This window comes from Caenorhabditis briggsae (genome assembly GCF_000004555.2).
Source record: "Caenorhabditis briggsae complete genome, chrIII, whole genome shotgun sequence".
NCBI classification, from domain to species: Eukaryota; Metazoa; Nematoda; class Chromadorea; order Rhabditida; family Rhabditidae; genus Caenorhabditis; species Caenorhabditis briggsae.
In genome coordinates, this window is record NC_013490.2 from 124,254 (window position 1) to 141,751 (window position 17,498).

The following is a 17,498-nucleotide window of genomic DNA, read 5'->3' on the forward strand; positions in this document are numbered from 1 at the left end:
AGCGCTCGTGTCGATTTACGAGGGGGCGGAGCGAAAACGGATACTGTAGATAACAAATTTATTTATGTGAATTTAGTGGGATTATCTGAACAAAATTTTGATTTCTCGGTATGAAAATGATCGCTAGCATCTCTAGAATCAATTTTACAGCAAAAAACTAAACTCAAACGCGAAAGTAGCTCAAATTTGCCGAAATTCTGAAATATTACGTTTTTGCCGCACTTTTTAGTAGATCAAATAAAGCAAAAGTTTTCAAATTCTCAGGTGTCACTTTTTTTAATTCGACAATATAAGAAAATTGCAATAAGAAGAGCACAAAAACTACAATGAAAAAAAAGAAAATCCATTCTTGTTTTTTTGTTTTTTTCAGAATTTTTGAACCATTGGTTTGACTAAAATTGTCGAATTTCTCCTTCAAATAGTTCTACTACAGATTCAAAAAATATATAATTTTTTGATCTACACATATAGAACCAATTGTTTTCGAAGTCAAAAATATAGGAAAAATGCAATGATGAGATTTAGGAAAGCAGAAAAAACGTACATCGGAAAAAGGTCTCCATTGCAAATCATTTTTTTTCAGAATTAAAAAAATTTCATAAAAAATTGTTCTAATAGGGATTCAAAAAAAACTATTTTTGATCTACACATATTTACTGAAAAAGTCCTGGAAGTCAAACTACATGAAAAATATTCGAAGTTCTGACCCTATTTCACAATCAAAACTATAAGAAAACTGTCCAAAACTAGTGGAAAATCGATAAGAAATGAGAGCAGCAGGTAGAAAAAAGGAAAAAGGAAAAGAAGAAAAAATGGTGCTGGTTGGGAGAGAACGACCAAAATAAACGGAGAACATAGAAATAGTGTTGGCTACCAAGAGAGGGTCAATGGGTCATCTTGGCGCGTTTGGCGGACGAGGGGCGCCTTTCGCGCGCATGTAGTTTTTTGGCGCCAAAACAAAGTTGGAAGAATTTGGACTTAAAAAGTTAATTTGAAAGGGAGAAACTATTGAAGAAGGAAATGAGTCGGGAGATAAAAAATGAAAAAGCATAAAAGAAATAGGACTAGAAAAGAAATAGAAGCTAACGTCTCTCAATTTAAAAAGACAAAAATAATAGACTGGAAAAACAAAGATGTGAATAGTAAGGTCCACTATTTTTATGAAACTTAAAAATTTTTCAGTTTGTTTGATTTACAAAAAAAACAGTGGATCAACTGAAAATAGCTAAATCCCTCATTTTTCACCCATATCCTTCGCACTCTTTCCTTGTTTTCCAGTTATTGTCAAAATTGTGTTCTTCCCGCAGGCTCAAATCTACCATCAATCACATGCCAGATGGAACATGCTAAGAAATCAATACATTCCTCCCCAACCTTCAAGATGGGGGTCATTCGATAGAAATTTTTGAGTCACCTGACACCATTTATAAACAATTCCCCTCTCATTTTTTGCATTTAAAACGAACCCAAAGAATCCTTTTCATGCACAATCTCTATATTCCAGATATGAGGATATTTTTCTTGTTTCTCGTACTCCAGGAGTTTTTTCAACCCGTTTCCACAAAGCAACTGATTGAAAAAGCCAACAACGAGACTCTGAAAATTCGTCTCAACACTCCATTCTTCAAATTTTTCAGCAAGAATGGGCATCATGTGGTGCGTCTCTATTTAAGTTTCAGTTTTTTAAATACCTCATATTCAGGTAGACGAGGAGATTCCTAAAATTACCATCCCAGAAATCAGGCTCCCATTTTCAACAAGCATTGGACATGGTGTAGTGAAGACTGATGACCTGAAAATCGAGAAGTTTAATTCCCCAAAGATTGATTTCAATTTATCCAACACTGGAATCGCATGGTGGACCAGTGGAGGAGCGATTAAGTTGACTGGAAAATGGCATGCAAAGTTTACAGAACTGATTACGGTAGAAATTTAATTTAATACTTCTCTTGTTTGAATCCCAAATTGCAGGTTCGTGATAAGGGATGGCTGAATGCATATGCTACTGGAATCCAAATGAATATATCTGCATCAGCTTATCAGTTGGATGGTCAACCACAAATACGTATCGGAGAGTGTACAGTCACGATTCAAAAGTTAGATGTCGAGTAAGTGGTCTTTATGATCTCCAATTAGCTTAATTATGCTCTTTAGAATCGGTGGAAGTGTCTTATCCTGGCTAGTTAACCTCTTCGAAACGCCATTCTCCAAATTGGTCAAACAAGTTATCAATTCTCAAGCCTGTACTGCTGCTCGTGGAATTCTAATAGACGAGGCCAATCGCTTCCTTCACTCGCTTCCTAGTCATGTGGATATTGGGGCTAACTTCTATGTGGATTATTTTCTGACCGAAAACCCGCATGCTACGAAGTCAGTATGAATCAAAAGATCATCATAATAACTTTATTATTTACAGCCAATTCACGGAATTCGATCTGGCTGCTGATATTGTTTATGGAAATAGCTCGTGTCTTCCGGTGAAAAGTGGAAATTGGACTGGTATGTATTTAGGGTATATGAAATTTATCATTAAGCAAGTTTTCAGATGCTAGTTCCTCTCCTGGAATGGTGACGTCTTGGATTTCCGTCTCCATCCCTAACTGCTTAATCGAGTCTGCCCACCAAAATCAACTAGTCCGATTTCTAGTCTCCAAAGACATTGCAGTTGCAGAACCCTATCTACGCACTTCTTGCGGCTTCCTTGGATTGTGCATTGGAAAGTTTTTCAAGAAATTAAGAACGGAATATCCAAACAATCATGTGGATATGTATTTCCATACCTACAATACTCCGTTTTTTGTGATGAGCGAGAAAGATGGAGTTATGTTGAATATGAGTTTGGCGGTAGACTTGTTTATCAATCCCTACGCGAAAACCAAACAGGTAATTGTTTTTTCAAGGCGTTTTTAATTGCCTTTTCTCAGAACATTCTTGCTCGTCTCGTGGTTGACACCTTCTCCGACCTTGAGCCATACTTAAATCATACCAAAATCCATGGTCACCTCTTGAACTCCACTATCACCGCAAGAGTCGACTTCTCTAACATTGGCGATGTTCCTGGAGCGTAAGAAAACTTTTCAGTATTAAAACATTTAGATATAGCCATTTCAGATTCCTCAGAGCGTTCTCCAGCGTTCTCTCAATGACTGCTCGCCAAGCAGTCAAGTCAGTTCTGGGTGTTGGGATTCCGATTCCATCTTATGATAATGTCACTTTGGCTGACTCTTCCCATGTCGAAGTATTCGATCAGTACCTCCGTACCAACATCGATTTTGAGTATAAGTGATTTTGATTATTCGCAGTTACCAAACCCATCATTCAAGAATCTTTTAAACAAGATAAATGTTAAATTTCAAACATGATCTTGTTGTATCTATTGGGCCAGTAATTAAGGTGCCTCATCCTCCTGTCATCGCCATACTCATAAATATGTGTCCTCCTGCTATCCAACATATCTCATCATAATGCATGGAGTTCCTCCTCCTACTCTTCATTATGATTCTTTCCAAGAGCCTATCCCTCGTGCTTCGCCTCCTCCCTGCTTTTCCTTCGTTAGAAATAGTACACTATTTCTGAAGAGACCCAAACATTCCGGCCTTGGCATTGCTGCGTTTCTCCTTCTCTCATAATGTTTCTCGGTTTCCTCGAACAATGTGTCACCCGACGGCGGAACAAGAAGACGCAGACGGGCGGTTGGTTTCTCGCCGATATATGTTGCCAATAGATTTTATATGTATTGACAGAGACGGAAAAAAGGAGATAACGGTTTTATTATGTATAATGTTTGTTTTACAGTTCTTTTCAGTCTTTGACTCTTTTTACTAAGTTTTTTTTGTCACAAGGTTCTAAACCTTCTCAAGTGGAGTTGTAGACGCTTTTTTGAATTTCTTTAGTTCTTGATGAAATACACAGTTTCTACTTTTGAAAAAAAGTTATACTTAATTTAAACCATTAACTCTGAAGACTATATTTTCCAATACATATCTCCAATGATGTTTACAGTATTTATCCTTTAAAGTGTTTTCACTGTCTCGTTTTAATATTCCGCTCAAATCTAAAGCACCAAGCTCATCCAAAAAAATAACTGTTCAGTTAGTCTATTCATCTGTCTCTCTAACTTCCTTCATGTAGTTTCTTGCCCTTTTCCCCTCCCTACCTGAGAATGCAAATATTGACTGATTTCGAATTTTTTTTTCGTCTTCTGCAGAAAAGAGTAGTCGGTCTCTCTCTACCGGAGGGTGTCCCCATCACTTCCCAATACACAACTACTACCGGTTTTTCTCATTTCTTTCTTTTTCTTTTTTTACCCTATCCCTTTTTCAACCACTTTTCATCATCACAGACAGTTTTTTTTTCAAAAAACCGGGTGTTCTTTAAATTGTAAAACCATATTTCCATGTAAATTCATTCTTGACCTGGAAGAATACCTGATTGTACCCAAAAAAAACACCCAAAATGTTTTTGTACCTATTATAACACAAAGATGTTATTTCACTCCTTATCAATTCAAAAATAGTACGGCTATTTTATTTTTCTATGTCTAGGTGAAATTGTTTTTAATTATTGTTCTTGTAGATAGCATTTCAAAATGACGCACCCATTTCGAAATTTATACCAATGACATAATCATACGTTGGATAGTGGTTGGGCGGCATTTTAAAAAATTCTAGAAAAGATGGCATTTTAGATAGTTATAAGCTTCCTTCATCAAGTTTAAGAAATGCTTTAAAGAAGTGAAAGTAGTTCAGTCCTATTGCTTCTTGCCTATTCTCTTGGTAACTTCTCTCGGATTGCCCTTCATAATTTCTTTGTTAATCAGCTAATTTCGTTTTCAATTATCAAAGATTCATTCTTCCATGATAACCTGATAACCCCCCCCCCTTTCCTTTTCATTTCCCTCCCGATTCTTCCAACACCTTCCCGTTCAGAATGATTCAATTTACTCTTCAAATGAATATTCCTCTCTAAATCTCTGGGATTCTCCTAATCCCTAGATCTCTCTTGCTTTTAAATTTTCATCCTCTCTAGATCACTCTCCGGGTTTTTGTTGGCCTGTGTACCCTGTTGTACTGCTTCTGACTGAGCAAAAATCTCTCTTTTCCGTTTTTCTCATCCTTCGCGTTTTTCGAAAGGGTCCCTCCGGTTTTTGATGATTAGTAGTGCTAAGAGATAGGTTTTCGTGATTTTTTCTGACGAAAATCTGACCTAATAGTAAGAATTTTAAATTTTAACAACGCCGTAATTGCTCATTTTTGATTTTTTTGGCAAATCAGTCGGAAACAAATTCTGCGGTTTTTTTTCAATTTTAAAATAGAAAAATGTAACACAATACAAATTTCATATGCTAGATGAATCATTATTTGTTTCCAGAAAGCATTTCTGTACGAAAAAAAATAATTTTTTTGGAGAGAACATTCGTTTCATTCTAGATCAGTAATCGAATTTCCCGACAACCAATCACTTTCCAAATCCGTTTAAATTTTGCCTAATAACCTATTTCTTCTTTTCCATCAGACCATATTAACTGACACGACTTAAAAATAATAAGTTAAAGGGAGTGTCATCATTTCAAGTGCACCACCCCGGTTTTTGTCACTCTCTCTCTCTCCCTCTTTCTCTTTGTAAAATCACATGTTCATAATATTTTCCGCCACCCTATGTGCCTCAATTTTCCCTAGACTCTCCGTCTGCGTCTCTATATCTTCCATTAAATTTGAACGCACTTTCATGTTCAATCATTCGCAGTTAGAGTAGTTAGTCTCGGTCTTATTGATTTTTAAAATTTTTTTATCTATAGGAAACTTAGAAAAACTTTATCAATCTCAAAATTATAGATTTTGTATAGGATAATTTTTCGAAGAGAACCAGAGAAACAAAGTTATTTACTTTTTTGTATGCTGGGAATGTTAACGTTTGATTGTATTAAATACTGTAACATGATAATTGAATTAATGCATACCTAGTTTCCCCAACAAATTCCTACATGTTGTACTGATCAGAAATCCAATATAACTATTGCAAAATTCATTCTTGCTCATCTCTATTTCTGAAAATCGTGCTCCATGGTTTTCTTGCTTACCCATAATTCTGAATAATGTGTTATTCCAAAACTATGAAATTTTTCAGACTTGGCACGAAAACAGGGCAACCAAGTTCGATCGGGCCCGGAAAAAATTAAAATATGTCAGAAACATTGTCAAGGTTGCTAATTATCACAGCTGGTACACTCTACCCAGCATACAGAAGTTATAAAGTGAGTTTTCATTTAAAATAAGAAATCGAACATGAGACTTGAAAATTCTAAATCTACTGTAGATTTAATCTCATCTTCAAAACATTATACCAAAAAAGGAGGTGTTTATGCTAATATTTACAGGCAGTCCGAACGAGGGACACCCGAGAATACGTAAAATGGATGATGTATTGGATAGTGTTCGCCATCTACTCCTTCCTTGAGAACATACTAGACCTACTCCTCTCGTTTTGGTTTCCGTTCTATTTCCAACTCAAAATTGTGTTTATATTTTGGCTGTTGAGCCCGTGGACCAAAGGAGCATCGATTTTGTACAGAAAGGTGAGACAGCTCAAGTTTTAAAAAAATATTTTTACTTGTGTGTTTCAGTGGGTCCATCCGACACTAAATCGACATGAAAAGGATATAGATGCGCTTTTGGAGTCCGCCAAATCCGAGTCATATAATCAGGTAATTGGTTTGAAAGACATTTGATAAGTTGGTGAAAAAATTCGGAAGCTAAAGTTCAAATTATTGTAGATCATGAGAATCGGAAGTCAAAGTTTGGTGTATGCCAGAGAAGTGGTGGCAGAGGCAGCTGTAAGAGGACAACAGCAATTGGTTAATCAGCTTCAAAGGTAAATTTTATTTTTGTAAAAAATATTGATGTTCGTGCTAAATGTAAAAAAACTAGTAAACCATTAAAAACTCTGTCTTCTAGAAGCATAGCATTCATTTACAGATCCTACAGTGCCAACGACGTCGGAACCGAGCGTGTACCCATTTCCAAATCTACCGACGTGACAAGTATCGAGGAGCTCGAGGAGCACAGTGACGGAGAAATTCACAACCCACAACTGTCACCTCGTCCGAAGAGACGAGCCGCGGCATCCAGATCTCGATCAAGATCCCGAACTCTGGATAATGCAAATCCAGGCGGTGCAGATAGTGAATATGCGGCCACAATTCCACGTAGAACCGCTAGAAGACCCATTCACTAGACTGTCATAAAAACATCCAAAAAACTCTCAAGTCAAAAAATTACAGCAAAATTGTCGAAACGAGTCAACCACTTTCCTCTCAATTCATAATAGTTTATTAGAACCAACATACTTTATAAATCCATAGAAACCATACCTAATCTATCTGTCATTAAATTGATTGCATTGAAATCAAGACGAGATAGATTTCCCAATGGTTTAAATGATTTAAATCAAAAAAATTGGCATCCTATTTCCAAAATAAAACTTTTTTGTGCCTTCCCAACTTTCCACCTCTCTCTAGCCCTTCCACACATATTTTATCATTTTCTTTTCAGTTCATTTTTTTCCGTTTTTATGTATATACATTCAACAGTTTCATAAATATCTCATTATGTCTTTATATGTTTCGTTTTATTTATGAAACATCACAAACTGATTTTATGAATTTTCGAAACACTTTACTGATTTTGTGTCTGCCTGGTGGGTTTTAAATCTTATTGACGGGCTCCTGTCACAGAAGGGGCGTCTGGAGGTATCTTGAAACAATAGAAGGGTCGTCCTTCTGATACAGGATTTAGGATACATGCTAAAGTTTTTCAGTCGAACAAAACACACATCTCCAGATTTTTAGCCTACCAAATAGCTTTTTCATCCTCTTCTAATTCTAAAACCTATATAAAAACCGGGCGAAATATAAATTCGGATGTTCCGCGTGGACAGTCATCACGAAAAGAACAGGTATTTTATGAATATCTTCTTATTGGCTTCTTCTTCTTCATCTCTTTTTCTGCTGCTTCTTGACCAGATCTCCTCCTCATATCTTCCATTCATTCGTATCATTTTGCTTGTCTCGATTTTCTCTCGTCTTTCAAAAAATGACAACAAGACCTTTGGTGATTCTAACCATCGGCCTTCTTGGGTTTATACTATATTCAGGTGAGCTATTCAAAATTCGTGAAGGGAGTTCATTTTTTGAACAAAATTACAGAATGTCAAATCAGTGCAATGTTCGGAAATCCTATTCAAGCTTCAAACTGTGAGAGTTGGTCAGAATGGGGCCCTTGTGTGTGGCTAAAAGGAAAAGAGAAAAGGTTACAGTTTAAGTGGGGTTGTCAAAACTTTGATGCTCCTCGTAGTTCTTCGAACATGTAGAAGGCTTGATTTGGACAAGGAAGTTTGTCACATTTTAAACAAACTCAATTTTTTGGCCTCATTTTTTGATGGATTAACCCAGAAAAATTTAATTAAAAAGTGCGTGTACATACATAAGTGAGTGCATTTGTGTCATATCAGGCACGCAATTTTGGAATTTTTAAGCAAGCGAGCTTCAGGGTTACTGTAATAGACGGTACAATAAGTCATACAGAATAATCAAGAGTGAAGGCTTCGCCTAATAATATAGCAAGAGCTTAGGTTTGTCTGGAAAACGTTTTTTAAATAGTTTCTAAGGTTCAAAAGTACATACCGTATTTCCTCTAATAGTAGCCCACCTCTTAAAGAAGCCTACCCTGAGAAAGAGGTGGAAAAATAGAAGCCCATGGGCTTCTATTAGAGGAAATACGGTATATCATTCTTCTTTTCCAGATGGCAACGCTCATATTTCGAACAATTACTCCCTGGCCGTAAAGGGTGCAGAAACCACGTCTTCTTCCGTCTTCTCAAGGATCGTTGGGGGGTTGTAAGTTTCTAGGAGAGATTTCTTGCTAAGATTGTACATAAAAAGTGGAACACAGAACTGAACCGTTTTACATTTCATGCGCGAAAAACTTACAAGATTTCTATCTAAAGATCTTTTTTCTCTTTGTGGCTGAGGCGAGAAAAATGGGTGACAGAGTCTACAAAAGATTTTTGCAACAGATTATTGAAAACCGATTAAAATCTACAATTTCCAGGCTTTCAACAATTTCTACAACTATCTGAGAGATACGACTACTAGTGAAGAGCAGTGCGGAGAGTGCTCCTACCAGCAGAGTTGTGGTAGAAAGTGTCATAGAAGGTTCGGGGGATTTTAATTTTTTTACTCTTGAGAATCCAGGAAGATTGAACTATTTCCTGAAGACAATAAGAGACAAGAAATATTTTCCAGAGGAGACATTGGAATCATCAACCCACTCTTCGTCGCTGAGCGAAAATGCATGGGAGTAGATCAAAGCAAAGCATGCGTGTCTACTTTCATGCCAGACTGTAAACTCTGGCCAAATAACAATATTCAATTGCCAAATGTGACGGAGTCAATGCAACAGATTATTGATAATTTGGATTACCTGCAGTGTGTTCCAGAGCATAGGTAAGATCGTTTTTTTCCAATTTTTAACCAATACAGGCGGGTAGCTGAAAAACTTAAAAAGACTTGCATCTGATGTGTCTGAAATACTTGGGTCAACACATTTACATGTTTATTATGAAGATGAAATTTTATTATTTCATAGTATTTTTTACATCAAAGTATTTTTTTCAGACCCTCCGGATCTGTATGTCGTTGCTGTTGCCATCCATACACACCAAATCCACAAACCTTTGAATGTGAACTCAAACCATATTTGGCCGGAAAATAAGAAAAGCGAGACACCTCCCAAGATGTGCATGTTTTATTTTTTCAAGTTTCTCCAAGGTGCTGTTGACAAATTGAAAAATAAACTAATGAATAAATTATTTTTTCTTTTCGTTTGCTTTTTCTCACCAGGTTCCTGGAATCAAAAAGACAAAACTCTTGGGATCTCTAGTCGGAATGTTCCTGATCTAATCATTATATAAAAATACATATAAACACAAGATGTATATTTCTTAATCAATTTCCGGGGACCTCAGACAAATAAATGAATGAATAGAGGGTCCCCTCATTCCGCCAGTTTTTATGGGACTCATCTTTTATTTTTTCCATACATTCCTTTTCCCGTTTTTATGGCGTTCAACTATGTTTCTTTGAGCAGAAAACAGAAGAAGGAAGTGGTACATTCTTTCTTATCAAAAGTTGTTGAGGTCAAGTTTGATAATACATACCATAAACACTCTAATAGAATGCCACCCGGACCGTCCACTTTGAACCAATATAATGCACTTCTTTTAGAAGATATCAAAAAGTTGTCAACTAATAAAACGAGTATCATGATATCAGCAACATTTTATAGGTTAACCACTTTTTGATATCTTTCACAGAAAATGAGATACATAGGCTCAAATTTTCGAGTGACGTTCTATTAGAGTGTTTACGGTATCTCGGTTGCTACAGATATCCGAAATTCGTAACATTTATTCGTGAAGAGTTAAATTATACTTCAATAATTTAAGAATAAAGAACCCAGAGATATTCAAGGAATACCAGAACATTCGAAACACATACATTTTGGAATTTTTGTATCCAGGAACACTTTTGATTTCAGTAATGATGTGCTCTCCCGACTTCCCAAATTTCCAGACACTTCAAACTTCTAATGTCTTAATGATAGTCCTCCTCCTGCTTTCCAAAAATAGTACTTCTCAATCTCATAAATTTCAGGCTCAACCCATTTAGCTTTTCAATACTCCCCCAATTTTTTCATCTTCTTCCTTCTTTCCACTTTTGGCTCAATTGTTTCCGTATCTTTTTCACCCAGTTTCCTCGCCCCATTTTCTTCATGTCTCTAATTCCTCTCTCTCACTCTCTTTTCAGAATGTGTCTCTTTGCAAAGAGCCTTCAGACTCCGCCCACTTGGTCCCCTCCTCCTAGTTCCTCCACCCCTTCGATTTCATTTATTCCATGTTTTAGTTTTTTTCCACCCGGCTATTTGGGTTTTCCTAATTTGTGAGAATCCATGAGATTGTACTTCTTTGGAATTTTTTTTCTTGATATCGCTGTTTTAGGTTGTTAAGTTCTCATTTTTTATTCATCTTTGTCATTGCCCTTCTCAGAATAACCTTATTTAACAGTAATCATTAACTTTTAGAACTTCTCCCCACAGCGATGTCCGACGCTCCAGCTCCAGCTCCTGCTGCTGCTCCAGCTCCACCAACTCATGCTCCATTGACCCCACATGTACGTTGAATATGGGTAGAATGAGTGGGGTAGAAGAATTTCGAAACCAAAAGCCTAATCGACTGGAAATATTCCTCTTGTTTTTCCTTTTTGGGTGGGACGAAACAGAAAAGGGTTCCGATTTTTATATGTTTATGGAAAGAGCGGGGCACATCAAGTTGATTGTTTTTGGATTGTTTTCTGAATTATTTTCTGGGTGTCTGGGAATTTTTACAGAATATATTAATCCTATTGATGAGCCATTACAACGGCAAAGTTTCTTGGATAATTAGAAAAACGGAGAAACTCACTTTAAGTGTCGTGTGTGCTCTTTTTTGGAATCCAAAAAAAGCACATAGAATAGTTTTCTTAGGGAGCTCCCACAGAGCGCTCTCCAGAGAATTGGGCAAAGAAAAGAGAGAGCAATCGACTTTTTAGACCTTTTGGGAAAAGGAAAAACCGAGGCGAACAAAAAGAAAGAAGTAGGAAAAAGCAAAAAATGGTTTGAAAAACACTGGAATAACAAAGGAAAGAATGGCTTCAAAGTTAAAAAATACCTTAATACCTCAGGCGTCGCCGGTTACTTCTGGCCGGAGCTTGGTCAGATTCCGGCAAAGACATTGTGGGAAGCCGACCAAGATCCGACAAATTAACGGCCAGCTTTCGACCTCTTAACACGCAGCGCTTTCAAATTCCGGCCAAAATCTGACCATTGTCCGTCCCACTGCTGTCAGTGGGCAGCTTCTAACCAAAATCTGACCAAAATCCGTCCAAAAGCCGAACCCCCCTCAACTTCCGCCCAGAAGTTGCAAGCCGACAGCCGAGACGTTAAACCTTTCTTCGCGGATTTAGAGTTGGTCAACATCTGCTGAAATGGTGAAGATAAATGATTTTTGGTCCAATACCCTTTACCATGTGAATTAGGATATTCCAGCTCATATCTTGAGCGAGTTCTGTAGATCAAACCTTGTGATCAATGCTCACACAACTCATTTTTGGGGGGGGGGGGGGAACCCATTACTCATCTGGTGCCTATGATTGACCAGTTAGATTGTTGATCATTTCCTCTTCTTTTTCTTCTTTCCACTCATTTTTCTCTGGTCTGGAGAAAAAGAAACAGAGAGTGTTTACCTAGATAAGTAACTAATCCAAAAAAATGGAATCTGGAATACTTTTAACAGTAGTAAAGCTTCCTCATTCAACTTTGAGTTGGCATTTAAAGTCCATCTAACCTCGCTGTTTAGATTTTTGGCAGATATTAGTTTCGGTTACGAAAGCAGTAAAGCGGACTAAGCTCCAGCTCTTCCCAAAAAGAGTGAAAGTGACTCATTGCCATTTGGCTAATTGAATTCTGTATTTCACCAAAAGTCGTTTGGAAGAAAGCGACACTTAATGAGATTCCTTTCTATAGCAGGCTCCAGATTTCTACCCATTTCGCAATTTCATCAAAAAGAAGAATTACACGGGCACCCCGTTTCAACACATTTTATGGGCGCCGTTTCCCAATGACTCTTGGGACCCTCTCTCATCTGAATACACACACAAATACATCATCTGGCTCCTTCGAAACATGTTGACGTCTTCTTTGAGAAGAGGGAGAAGACGTCTTAAAAAGAGACTTCAAAAGATGTTGGAGGCATTTGATGACTCTTTTGGGACCCTCTGTTGGAAAGAAACACGAAAAAAGTAAAAAGGGTGGAAATTGAAATTGAAATTTATCGAGAAAGTATGTACTACTAGACACATTTCTAACAAATTGAATTTTTTCTATTTGATCAAAAAAATATCTCCAGTTATTCGACACATTTTTACAGGACATCTTCTTTTTTAATTAAAAAGTGCAAATGCGACTTTTTTCAAAAAAAAAATAGAGAACGAAAATAAAAATAAACTTGAGAAAGCGAAAATATTGAGTTACAAAACACTGTGGGAATTTTCAAGAGGCTCTTTTCATTTTTGGAAACCGGATATGGAACTTTTCTGTGTTTTGGATATTTTCTTATATAGAAAAAATTCAAAAATTCTGAGTCCAAAATTCATTAGAAAACTTTTCAGAAGCACTGCAACACTCGCGATCGTCTGTTCGGACAAGAATCTCCAGCTGCGGCTTCTCCAAAACGCGTTACTCCAACCTACAAGTCTCAGATCTTCGATGATGTTCCAGCTTCACCATCCAGAACTCCAAAGAAGTCGATCCCAGTTCTTTGTGAGTTTCTTTTTTCATTCGATTTTCAGAAAAAAAAACATTGTTCCTTTAATTTCGAATTTCAGCTCGCAACCCAGTGACCGGAGAAATCAAGCAATCGCCATCTCAACAAAAAATCGCTGCCTAAACGAAAGTTTAATTATCAATTCCTAATTGTGCAATTTAATATGATTCTGACATTCAATTTTCTCGCTTTGCCCACTCTTTCTGTATTTGCACTTACAACTTTTTCGGTTCTGATCAATGTTGTAAAATGCTGAAATATAAACAAAATAATAAAACTTCAAATTATCAGCTTTTTAGATAACATTTGGGCCATCAGGAAATCTGGAAAAAAGTGGCATTACTATACTAAAACGCACCAAAAGGAAAAAAATATAGGAAAAATGTCCATAATATTTCCAGATCTATGGAAAAAGCCTAACGTCCAAATTTGCATGATCAAAGGTAAACATGAGGACAAATAGATCAGTGTCTCCCTGTAAAACGGGTTTTCACTACGGCCAAAAGAAGAAGACATAAAAAAGACGTCTTGATTTAAAGGGTAGTGTGGCTGACCCCCAAAAACTTTGATTTTTTTTCTCCCGCTGAGTGAGGAGACAGAATTCCTGATCTCTGTAGTTCAGTAGTTTTTTAGGTTCCCAAATTTTTGATAGTATATATTTCGTTATGACCATCCCATCTTTATTAATACCAATTAAGTCTGAAAGATTGTCAAGTATTTCTTCTTAAAGTGAAATAAGACCTAGTTTAGGTGTCTGAAAGTTTTTTAAATTGGAGACTGTATGTATTCAATGCAGTACAATTAAGGCCATTATTAAGTTTCGTATTTTACCTCGAAATGTTTCTCTGAAATCTTCCAAGTTCTATTAAATCAAAAATTCAAAATAACAAGGTCATTTTTCACTCATCTATTTCAATTAGCCTCCCCATCTCTCCAAATTTTTTCTCTAACTAATTTCTCCCAGTAGATACAGAACGTACGATTCGTATTCTCATCATTTGATTTCTTTTTTTTTCTTGAACCGTTTGGTTTTTCTATGGTTATGAAAGGCCACTTGAGATTTTGAAACATAATATTTTCGTATTAGTCATTAGACGTTAATCTTATGTCTTTCTATCTATTTCTAAAAACAAAAAAACCCTAATTACAGATTTTCAGACTGATTTATGGGCCAATAAAAGTTTCTACTAGCCAAAACATCTATTGTTTTCCAAATGACTGTTAATTACCAACTAGATGTCTCCTCTGGGAATCCCTTACTGTTTTTAAAATTGTTGAGTCGATGGAGGGGTAAGCAATCTGAATGGATGAACACTTGTTCTATTTCTAGGATCCATCTGGAAATCAGTGGCTGGCGACTTGGCTGTGTGGTTGGTATTCTTTTATGCTGTACATTTTACATATCTATATGTGCTTTTAAAGGATTGGCAGCTGTTAGTTCATTTATCTGTTTATTCAATTTTGTGAGCATTTTCAGAATTTTCGATAAAATTTCAATACATATGGATGACCGTATGAAATACCTTCCTCTGACTTTCATGCTTGGATTCTTCGTGACTACAGTTTTCGAAAGATGGAGAAGTGCTCTAAACGTAATGCCTTTCATTGAATCGGTGGCTCTCTCTGTAGCAGTTTTGTTGCCAGGAAAAGGAGAAGAAGATCGATTGACGAGGAGAGCGATAGTCCGATATGTAGTATTGCACCAGGTACTATCTCCATCTATCTTCAAAAGGTTCACTTAATTTTCTAGGTCTTGGTCTTCCGTGACATCTCAATGCGAGTTCGTCGTCGTTTCCCAACTCTTCAATATGTTGTGGATGCTGGGTTTATGGAGCCAGAAGAGCGAGATGAACTAGAAGCAGTGTGCTGTAATCCCGGACAAAACTATTGGGTTCCTATAAACTGGGCAAATTCCTTGGCACTAGATGCTCATCAGAGAAAATTGATAGATCAGCCAACAGCGTTTAATAATTTGATTCTGGTGAGTTTGAAATCCTTACTGGCTCGACTCAAATGATTAAGGCTATCAAAGAGTTCCGTGTATCTATGGAGACGTTGATCAAGTTCGATTCTATCCCAATCCCAATTGCATATCCGCAAGTGAGTTCTTTTTCAATGAGACCACTAAACTTAAAATTTGAAGAAATTCAGGTAGTCTTCCTTGCAGTTCGTGTCTACTTCACCATCTGTATAGTTAGCCGTCAGTTTTTAATATCCGATTTGAAATCGAAAACCCAAATGGATTGGCCTGTTCCAATTATGTCAATTCTGGAATTTATATTTGTTATCGGCTGGATGAAAGTGGCTGAAGTTCTTCTAAATCCACTCGGAGAAGATGATGATGATTTTGAAGTTAATTGGATTATTGATAAGAATATTTCTGTGAGTTCGTTCCTCCCAGAGATGATTGTTATTTTTCTCAAATTTCAGACAGGAATGGCAATTGTAGACAACACTCATGGTTACCATCCTAACTTGGTTAATGATAAATTTGCAGATCCCGGTGAGTTACCAAAGCGATACTAAAACTACACACCAGTTTTCAGACTATCTACCTGCCTATTCTGAAAAGAGTCAACTGCCAAGAACACTGACTGGATCTGCTGCCAAAGTGGAGTTGGCTTCTCCAGATGACGCTGTAAAGATTGTGAGGGTGAATCCAGAAGATGCACCGCCCACAAGCGGTAAGAACCCGGACAAGTTTATCTGGCCAGCCGTGAATTTTTTTAGAGCGTGGAAGCATTTTTACAAAACGGAACGCTTTTTCTCTCAGAAATCGAACAATTTCAATTTCTTCTAATAATATTGAAAGCCCTAGTCAGGAGAGAAAATTCAATCTATCAATGCCTGCAACAATGTTGAGTAAATGTGAGAAAGTTCACTCGGAGGATAATTCTGAAAAAAAACAACTTTTTCAGCCAAACAACCAGATCGGCCTGGTTTGGAAACTCTCAACGAAGAAAACGAGCCAGCTTCAAATAATCATTTCCGCAGAGGAGATAGAATTTATTCATCGGATTCGGTAAATGCGCTCAACTGACAAATTTTTGAAACATTTATGATTGCAGGGTAAAAGCAAAGGACGACAAAGTTCGGAAGAAAGTGAAAAAGGGAAGAATCAAGTTTGATGATAATATGTGTTTTTTTGTTAATAACTTTTCTTGTTTATGTTTAATGAAGGCAATCTCTTGATTCTCCATCGTACTTTCCAGCTAATTGAAGACGTCCCAAGTTGAAAGTCTTAAAATAAAAGTTTTTCGTTATTCGGCTTTTTAAAAAACTGTCCGTACCTCAGATGGCTGCTTGGTATTGGACACGTATTTGCTGGGAATGAAGATGGTGATACGACGTTGGCAGGGCTGAAAAAGTTATAATTTGGGAATAATAAGGGGTACAAGTATCGTGACAGCTACCTTAATTCCATCGTCACAATCGTGATAGATATTAATCTTTGGATCGATTCCGGAAATCTCATCTGCAGTTCCACTCAAACGAAAATGCCCATTTGCATCGGTTTTTGCAGAATCCATAAGCTCATCAGGAGAAACTGAAAACTCTTTATGTTCAAGAATCTTCTAGAAAATTGCATTCGCCTGTATCATGATCATACAACTTGATCAATAGATCCTTCGCCGGTCCGTCTTCACACAAAAGTATACCTTCCACTGCGGTGGATTGAGTTCTACCAATTGCTTGACACGTGGAAACTAGGCAGAAAGCTAGAAGAATATGATGGGTAGATGGCATTTTTATTGTTCTAGGGGCAAAGTGGACAATGAAAAGTAGAGGGGTCGCTTTTTTAATGAAAGGAAAAAAGATAGATGATGTGATACTGATAGATCAATCACTCTTTGTTTATCGAATAGAAAAGAAGACCGAAGTCAGAAGAGGTGACAATGACTAATACGAGAATGGGATGGTAGAAAACCGTATAGTGGATACCTGGAAATATAAAAGTTCGGAAAATTGGAATCTGAAGATATGGACCTCCCAGCTGACAATTTTCTGGTACATTCGAGGCCTCTTCGAAGTTGTACCGAGCTAAATTTGTTTTGAGTTGTTGTTAACTAGCTTTAAAGGTT

General features: G+C 36.9%; 6 protein-coding genes across 6 annotated transcripts; 5 read left to right on the forward strand and 1 right to left on the reverse strand.

Annotated features, from left to right (window-relative positions):
• Positions 1–1,506: 1,506 nt before the first annotated feature.
• CBG15266 lies at positions 1,507–3,286 on the forward strand (the record flags this gene model as incomplete). The annotated part of the gene is made up of 8 exons (XM_002642936.1): positions 1,507–1,656; positions 1,703–1,924; positions 1,972–2,108; positions 2,155–2,370; positions 2,417–2,499; positions 2,546–2,883; positions 2,925–3,064; positions 3,112–3,286. The coding sequence occupies 8 exons, from the start codon at positions 1,507–1,509 to the stop codon at positions 3,284–3,286; spliced, it is 1,461 nt and encodes a 486-aa protein (XP_002642982.1).
• A 2,895-nt stretch (positions 3,287–6,181) lies between these two features.
• Positions 6,182–7,233, forward strand: CBG15265 (the record flags this gene model as incomplete). The annotated part of the gene is made up of 5 exons (XM_002642935.1): positions 6,182–6,253; positions 6,377–6,574; positions 6,623–6,703; positions 6,773–6,870; positions 6,975–7,233. The coding sequence occupies 5 exons, from the start codon at positions 6,182–6,184 to the stop codon at positions 7,231–7,233; spliced, it is 708 nt and encodes a 235-aa protein (XP_002642981.1).
• An 857-nt stretch (positions 7,234–8,090) lies between these two features.
• CBG15264 lies at positions 8,091–9,770 on the forward strand (the record flags this gene model as incomplete). Its single annotated transcript, XM_002642934.1, has 6 exons — positions 8,091–8,151; positions 8,204–8,306; positions 8,800–8,893; positions 9,108–9,211; positions 9,302–9,502; positions 9,674–9,770. The coding sequence occupies 6 exons, from the start codon at positions 8,091–8,093 to the stop codon at positions 9,768–9,770; spliced, it is 660 nt and encodes a 219-aa protein (XP_002642980.1).
• Positions 9,771–11,155: 1,385 nt separating this feature from the next.
• Positions 11,156–13,539, forward strand: CBG15263 (the record flags this gene model as incomplete). The annotated part of the gene is made up of 3 exons (XM_002642933.1): positions 11,156–11,227; positions 13,262–13,412; positions 13,478–13,539. 3 exons carry the CDS (start codon positions 11,156–11,158, stop codon positions 13,537–13,539), a joined length of 285 nt encoding a protein of 94 aa, XP_002642979.1.
• A 1,091-nt stretch (positions 13,540–14,630) lies between these two features.
• Positions 14,631–16,456, forward strand: CBG15262 (the record flags this gene model as incomplete). Its single annotated transcript, XM_045243268.1, has 9 exons — positions 14,631–14,706; positions 14,747–14,849; positions 14,894–15,122; positions 15,167–15,397; positions 15,439–15,516; positions 15,568–15,919; positions 15,963–16,100; positions 16,147–16,284; positions 16,335–16,456. The coding sequence occupies 9 exons, from the start codon at positions 14,631–14,633 to the stop codon at positions 16,454–16,456; spliced, it is 1,467 nt and encodes a 488-aa protein (XP_045095625.1).
• A 131-nt stretch (positions 16,457–16,587) lies between these two features.
• Positions 16,588–17,163, reverse strand: Cbr-ttr-7 (the record flags this gene model as incomplete). The annotated part of the gene is made up of 4 exons (XM_002642931.1): positions 16,588–16,656; positions 16,707–16,775; positions 16,830–16,963; positions 17,076–17,163. The coding sequence occupies 4 exons, from the start codon at positions 17,161–17,163 to the stop codon at positions 16,588–16,590; spliced, it is 360 nt and encodes a 119-aa protein (XP_002642977.1).
• Between the last annotated feature and the right edge of the window lie 335 nt (positions 17,164–17,498).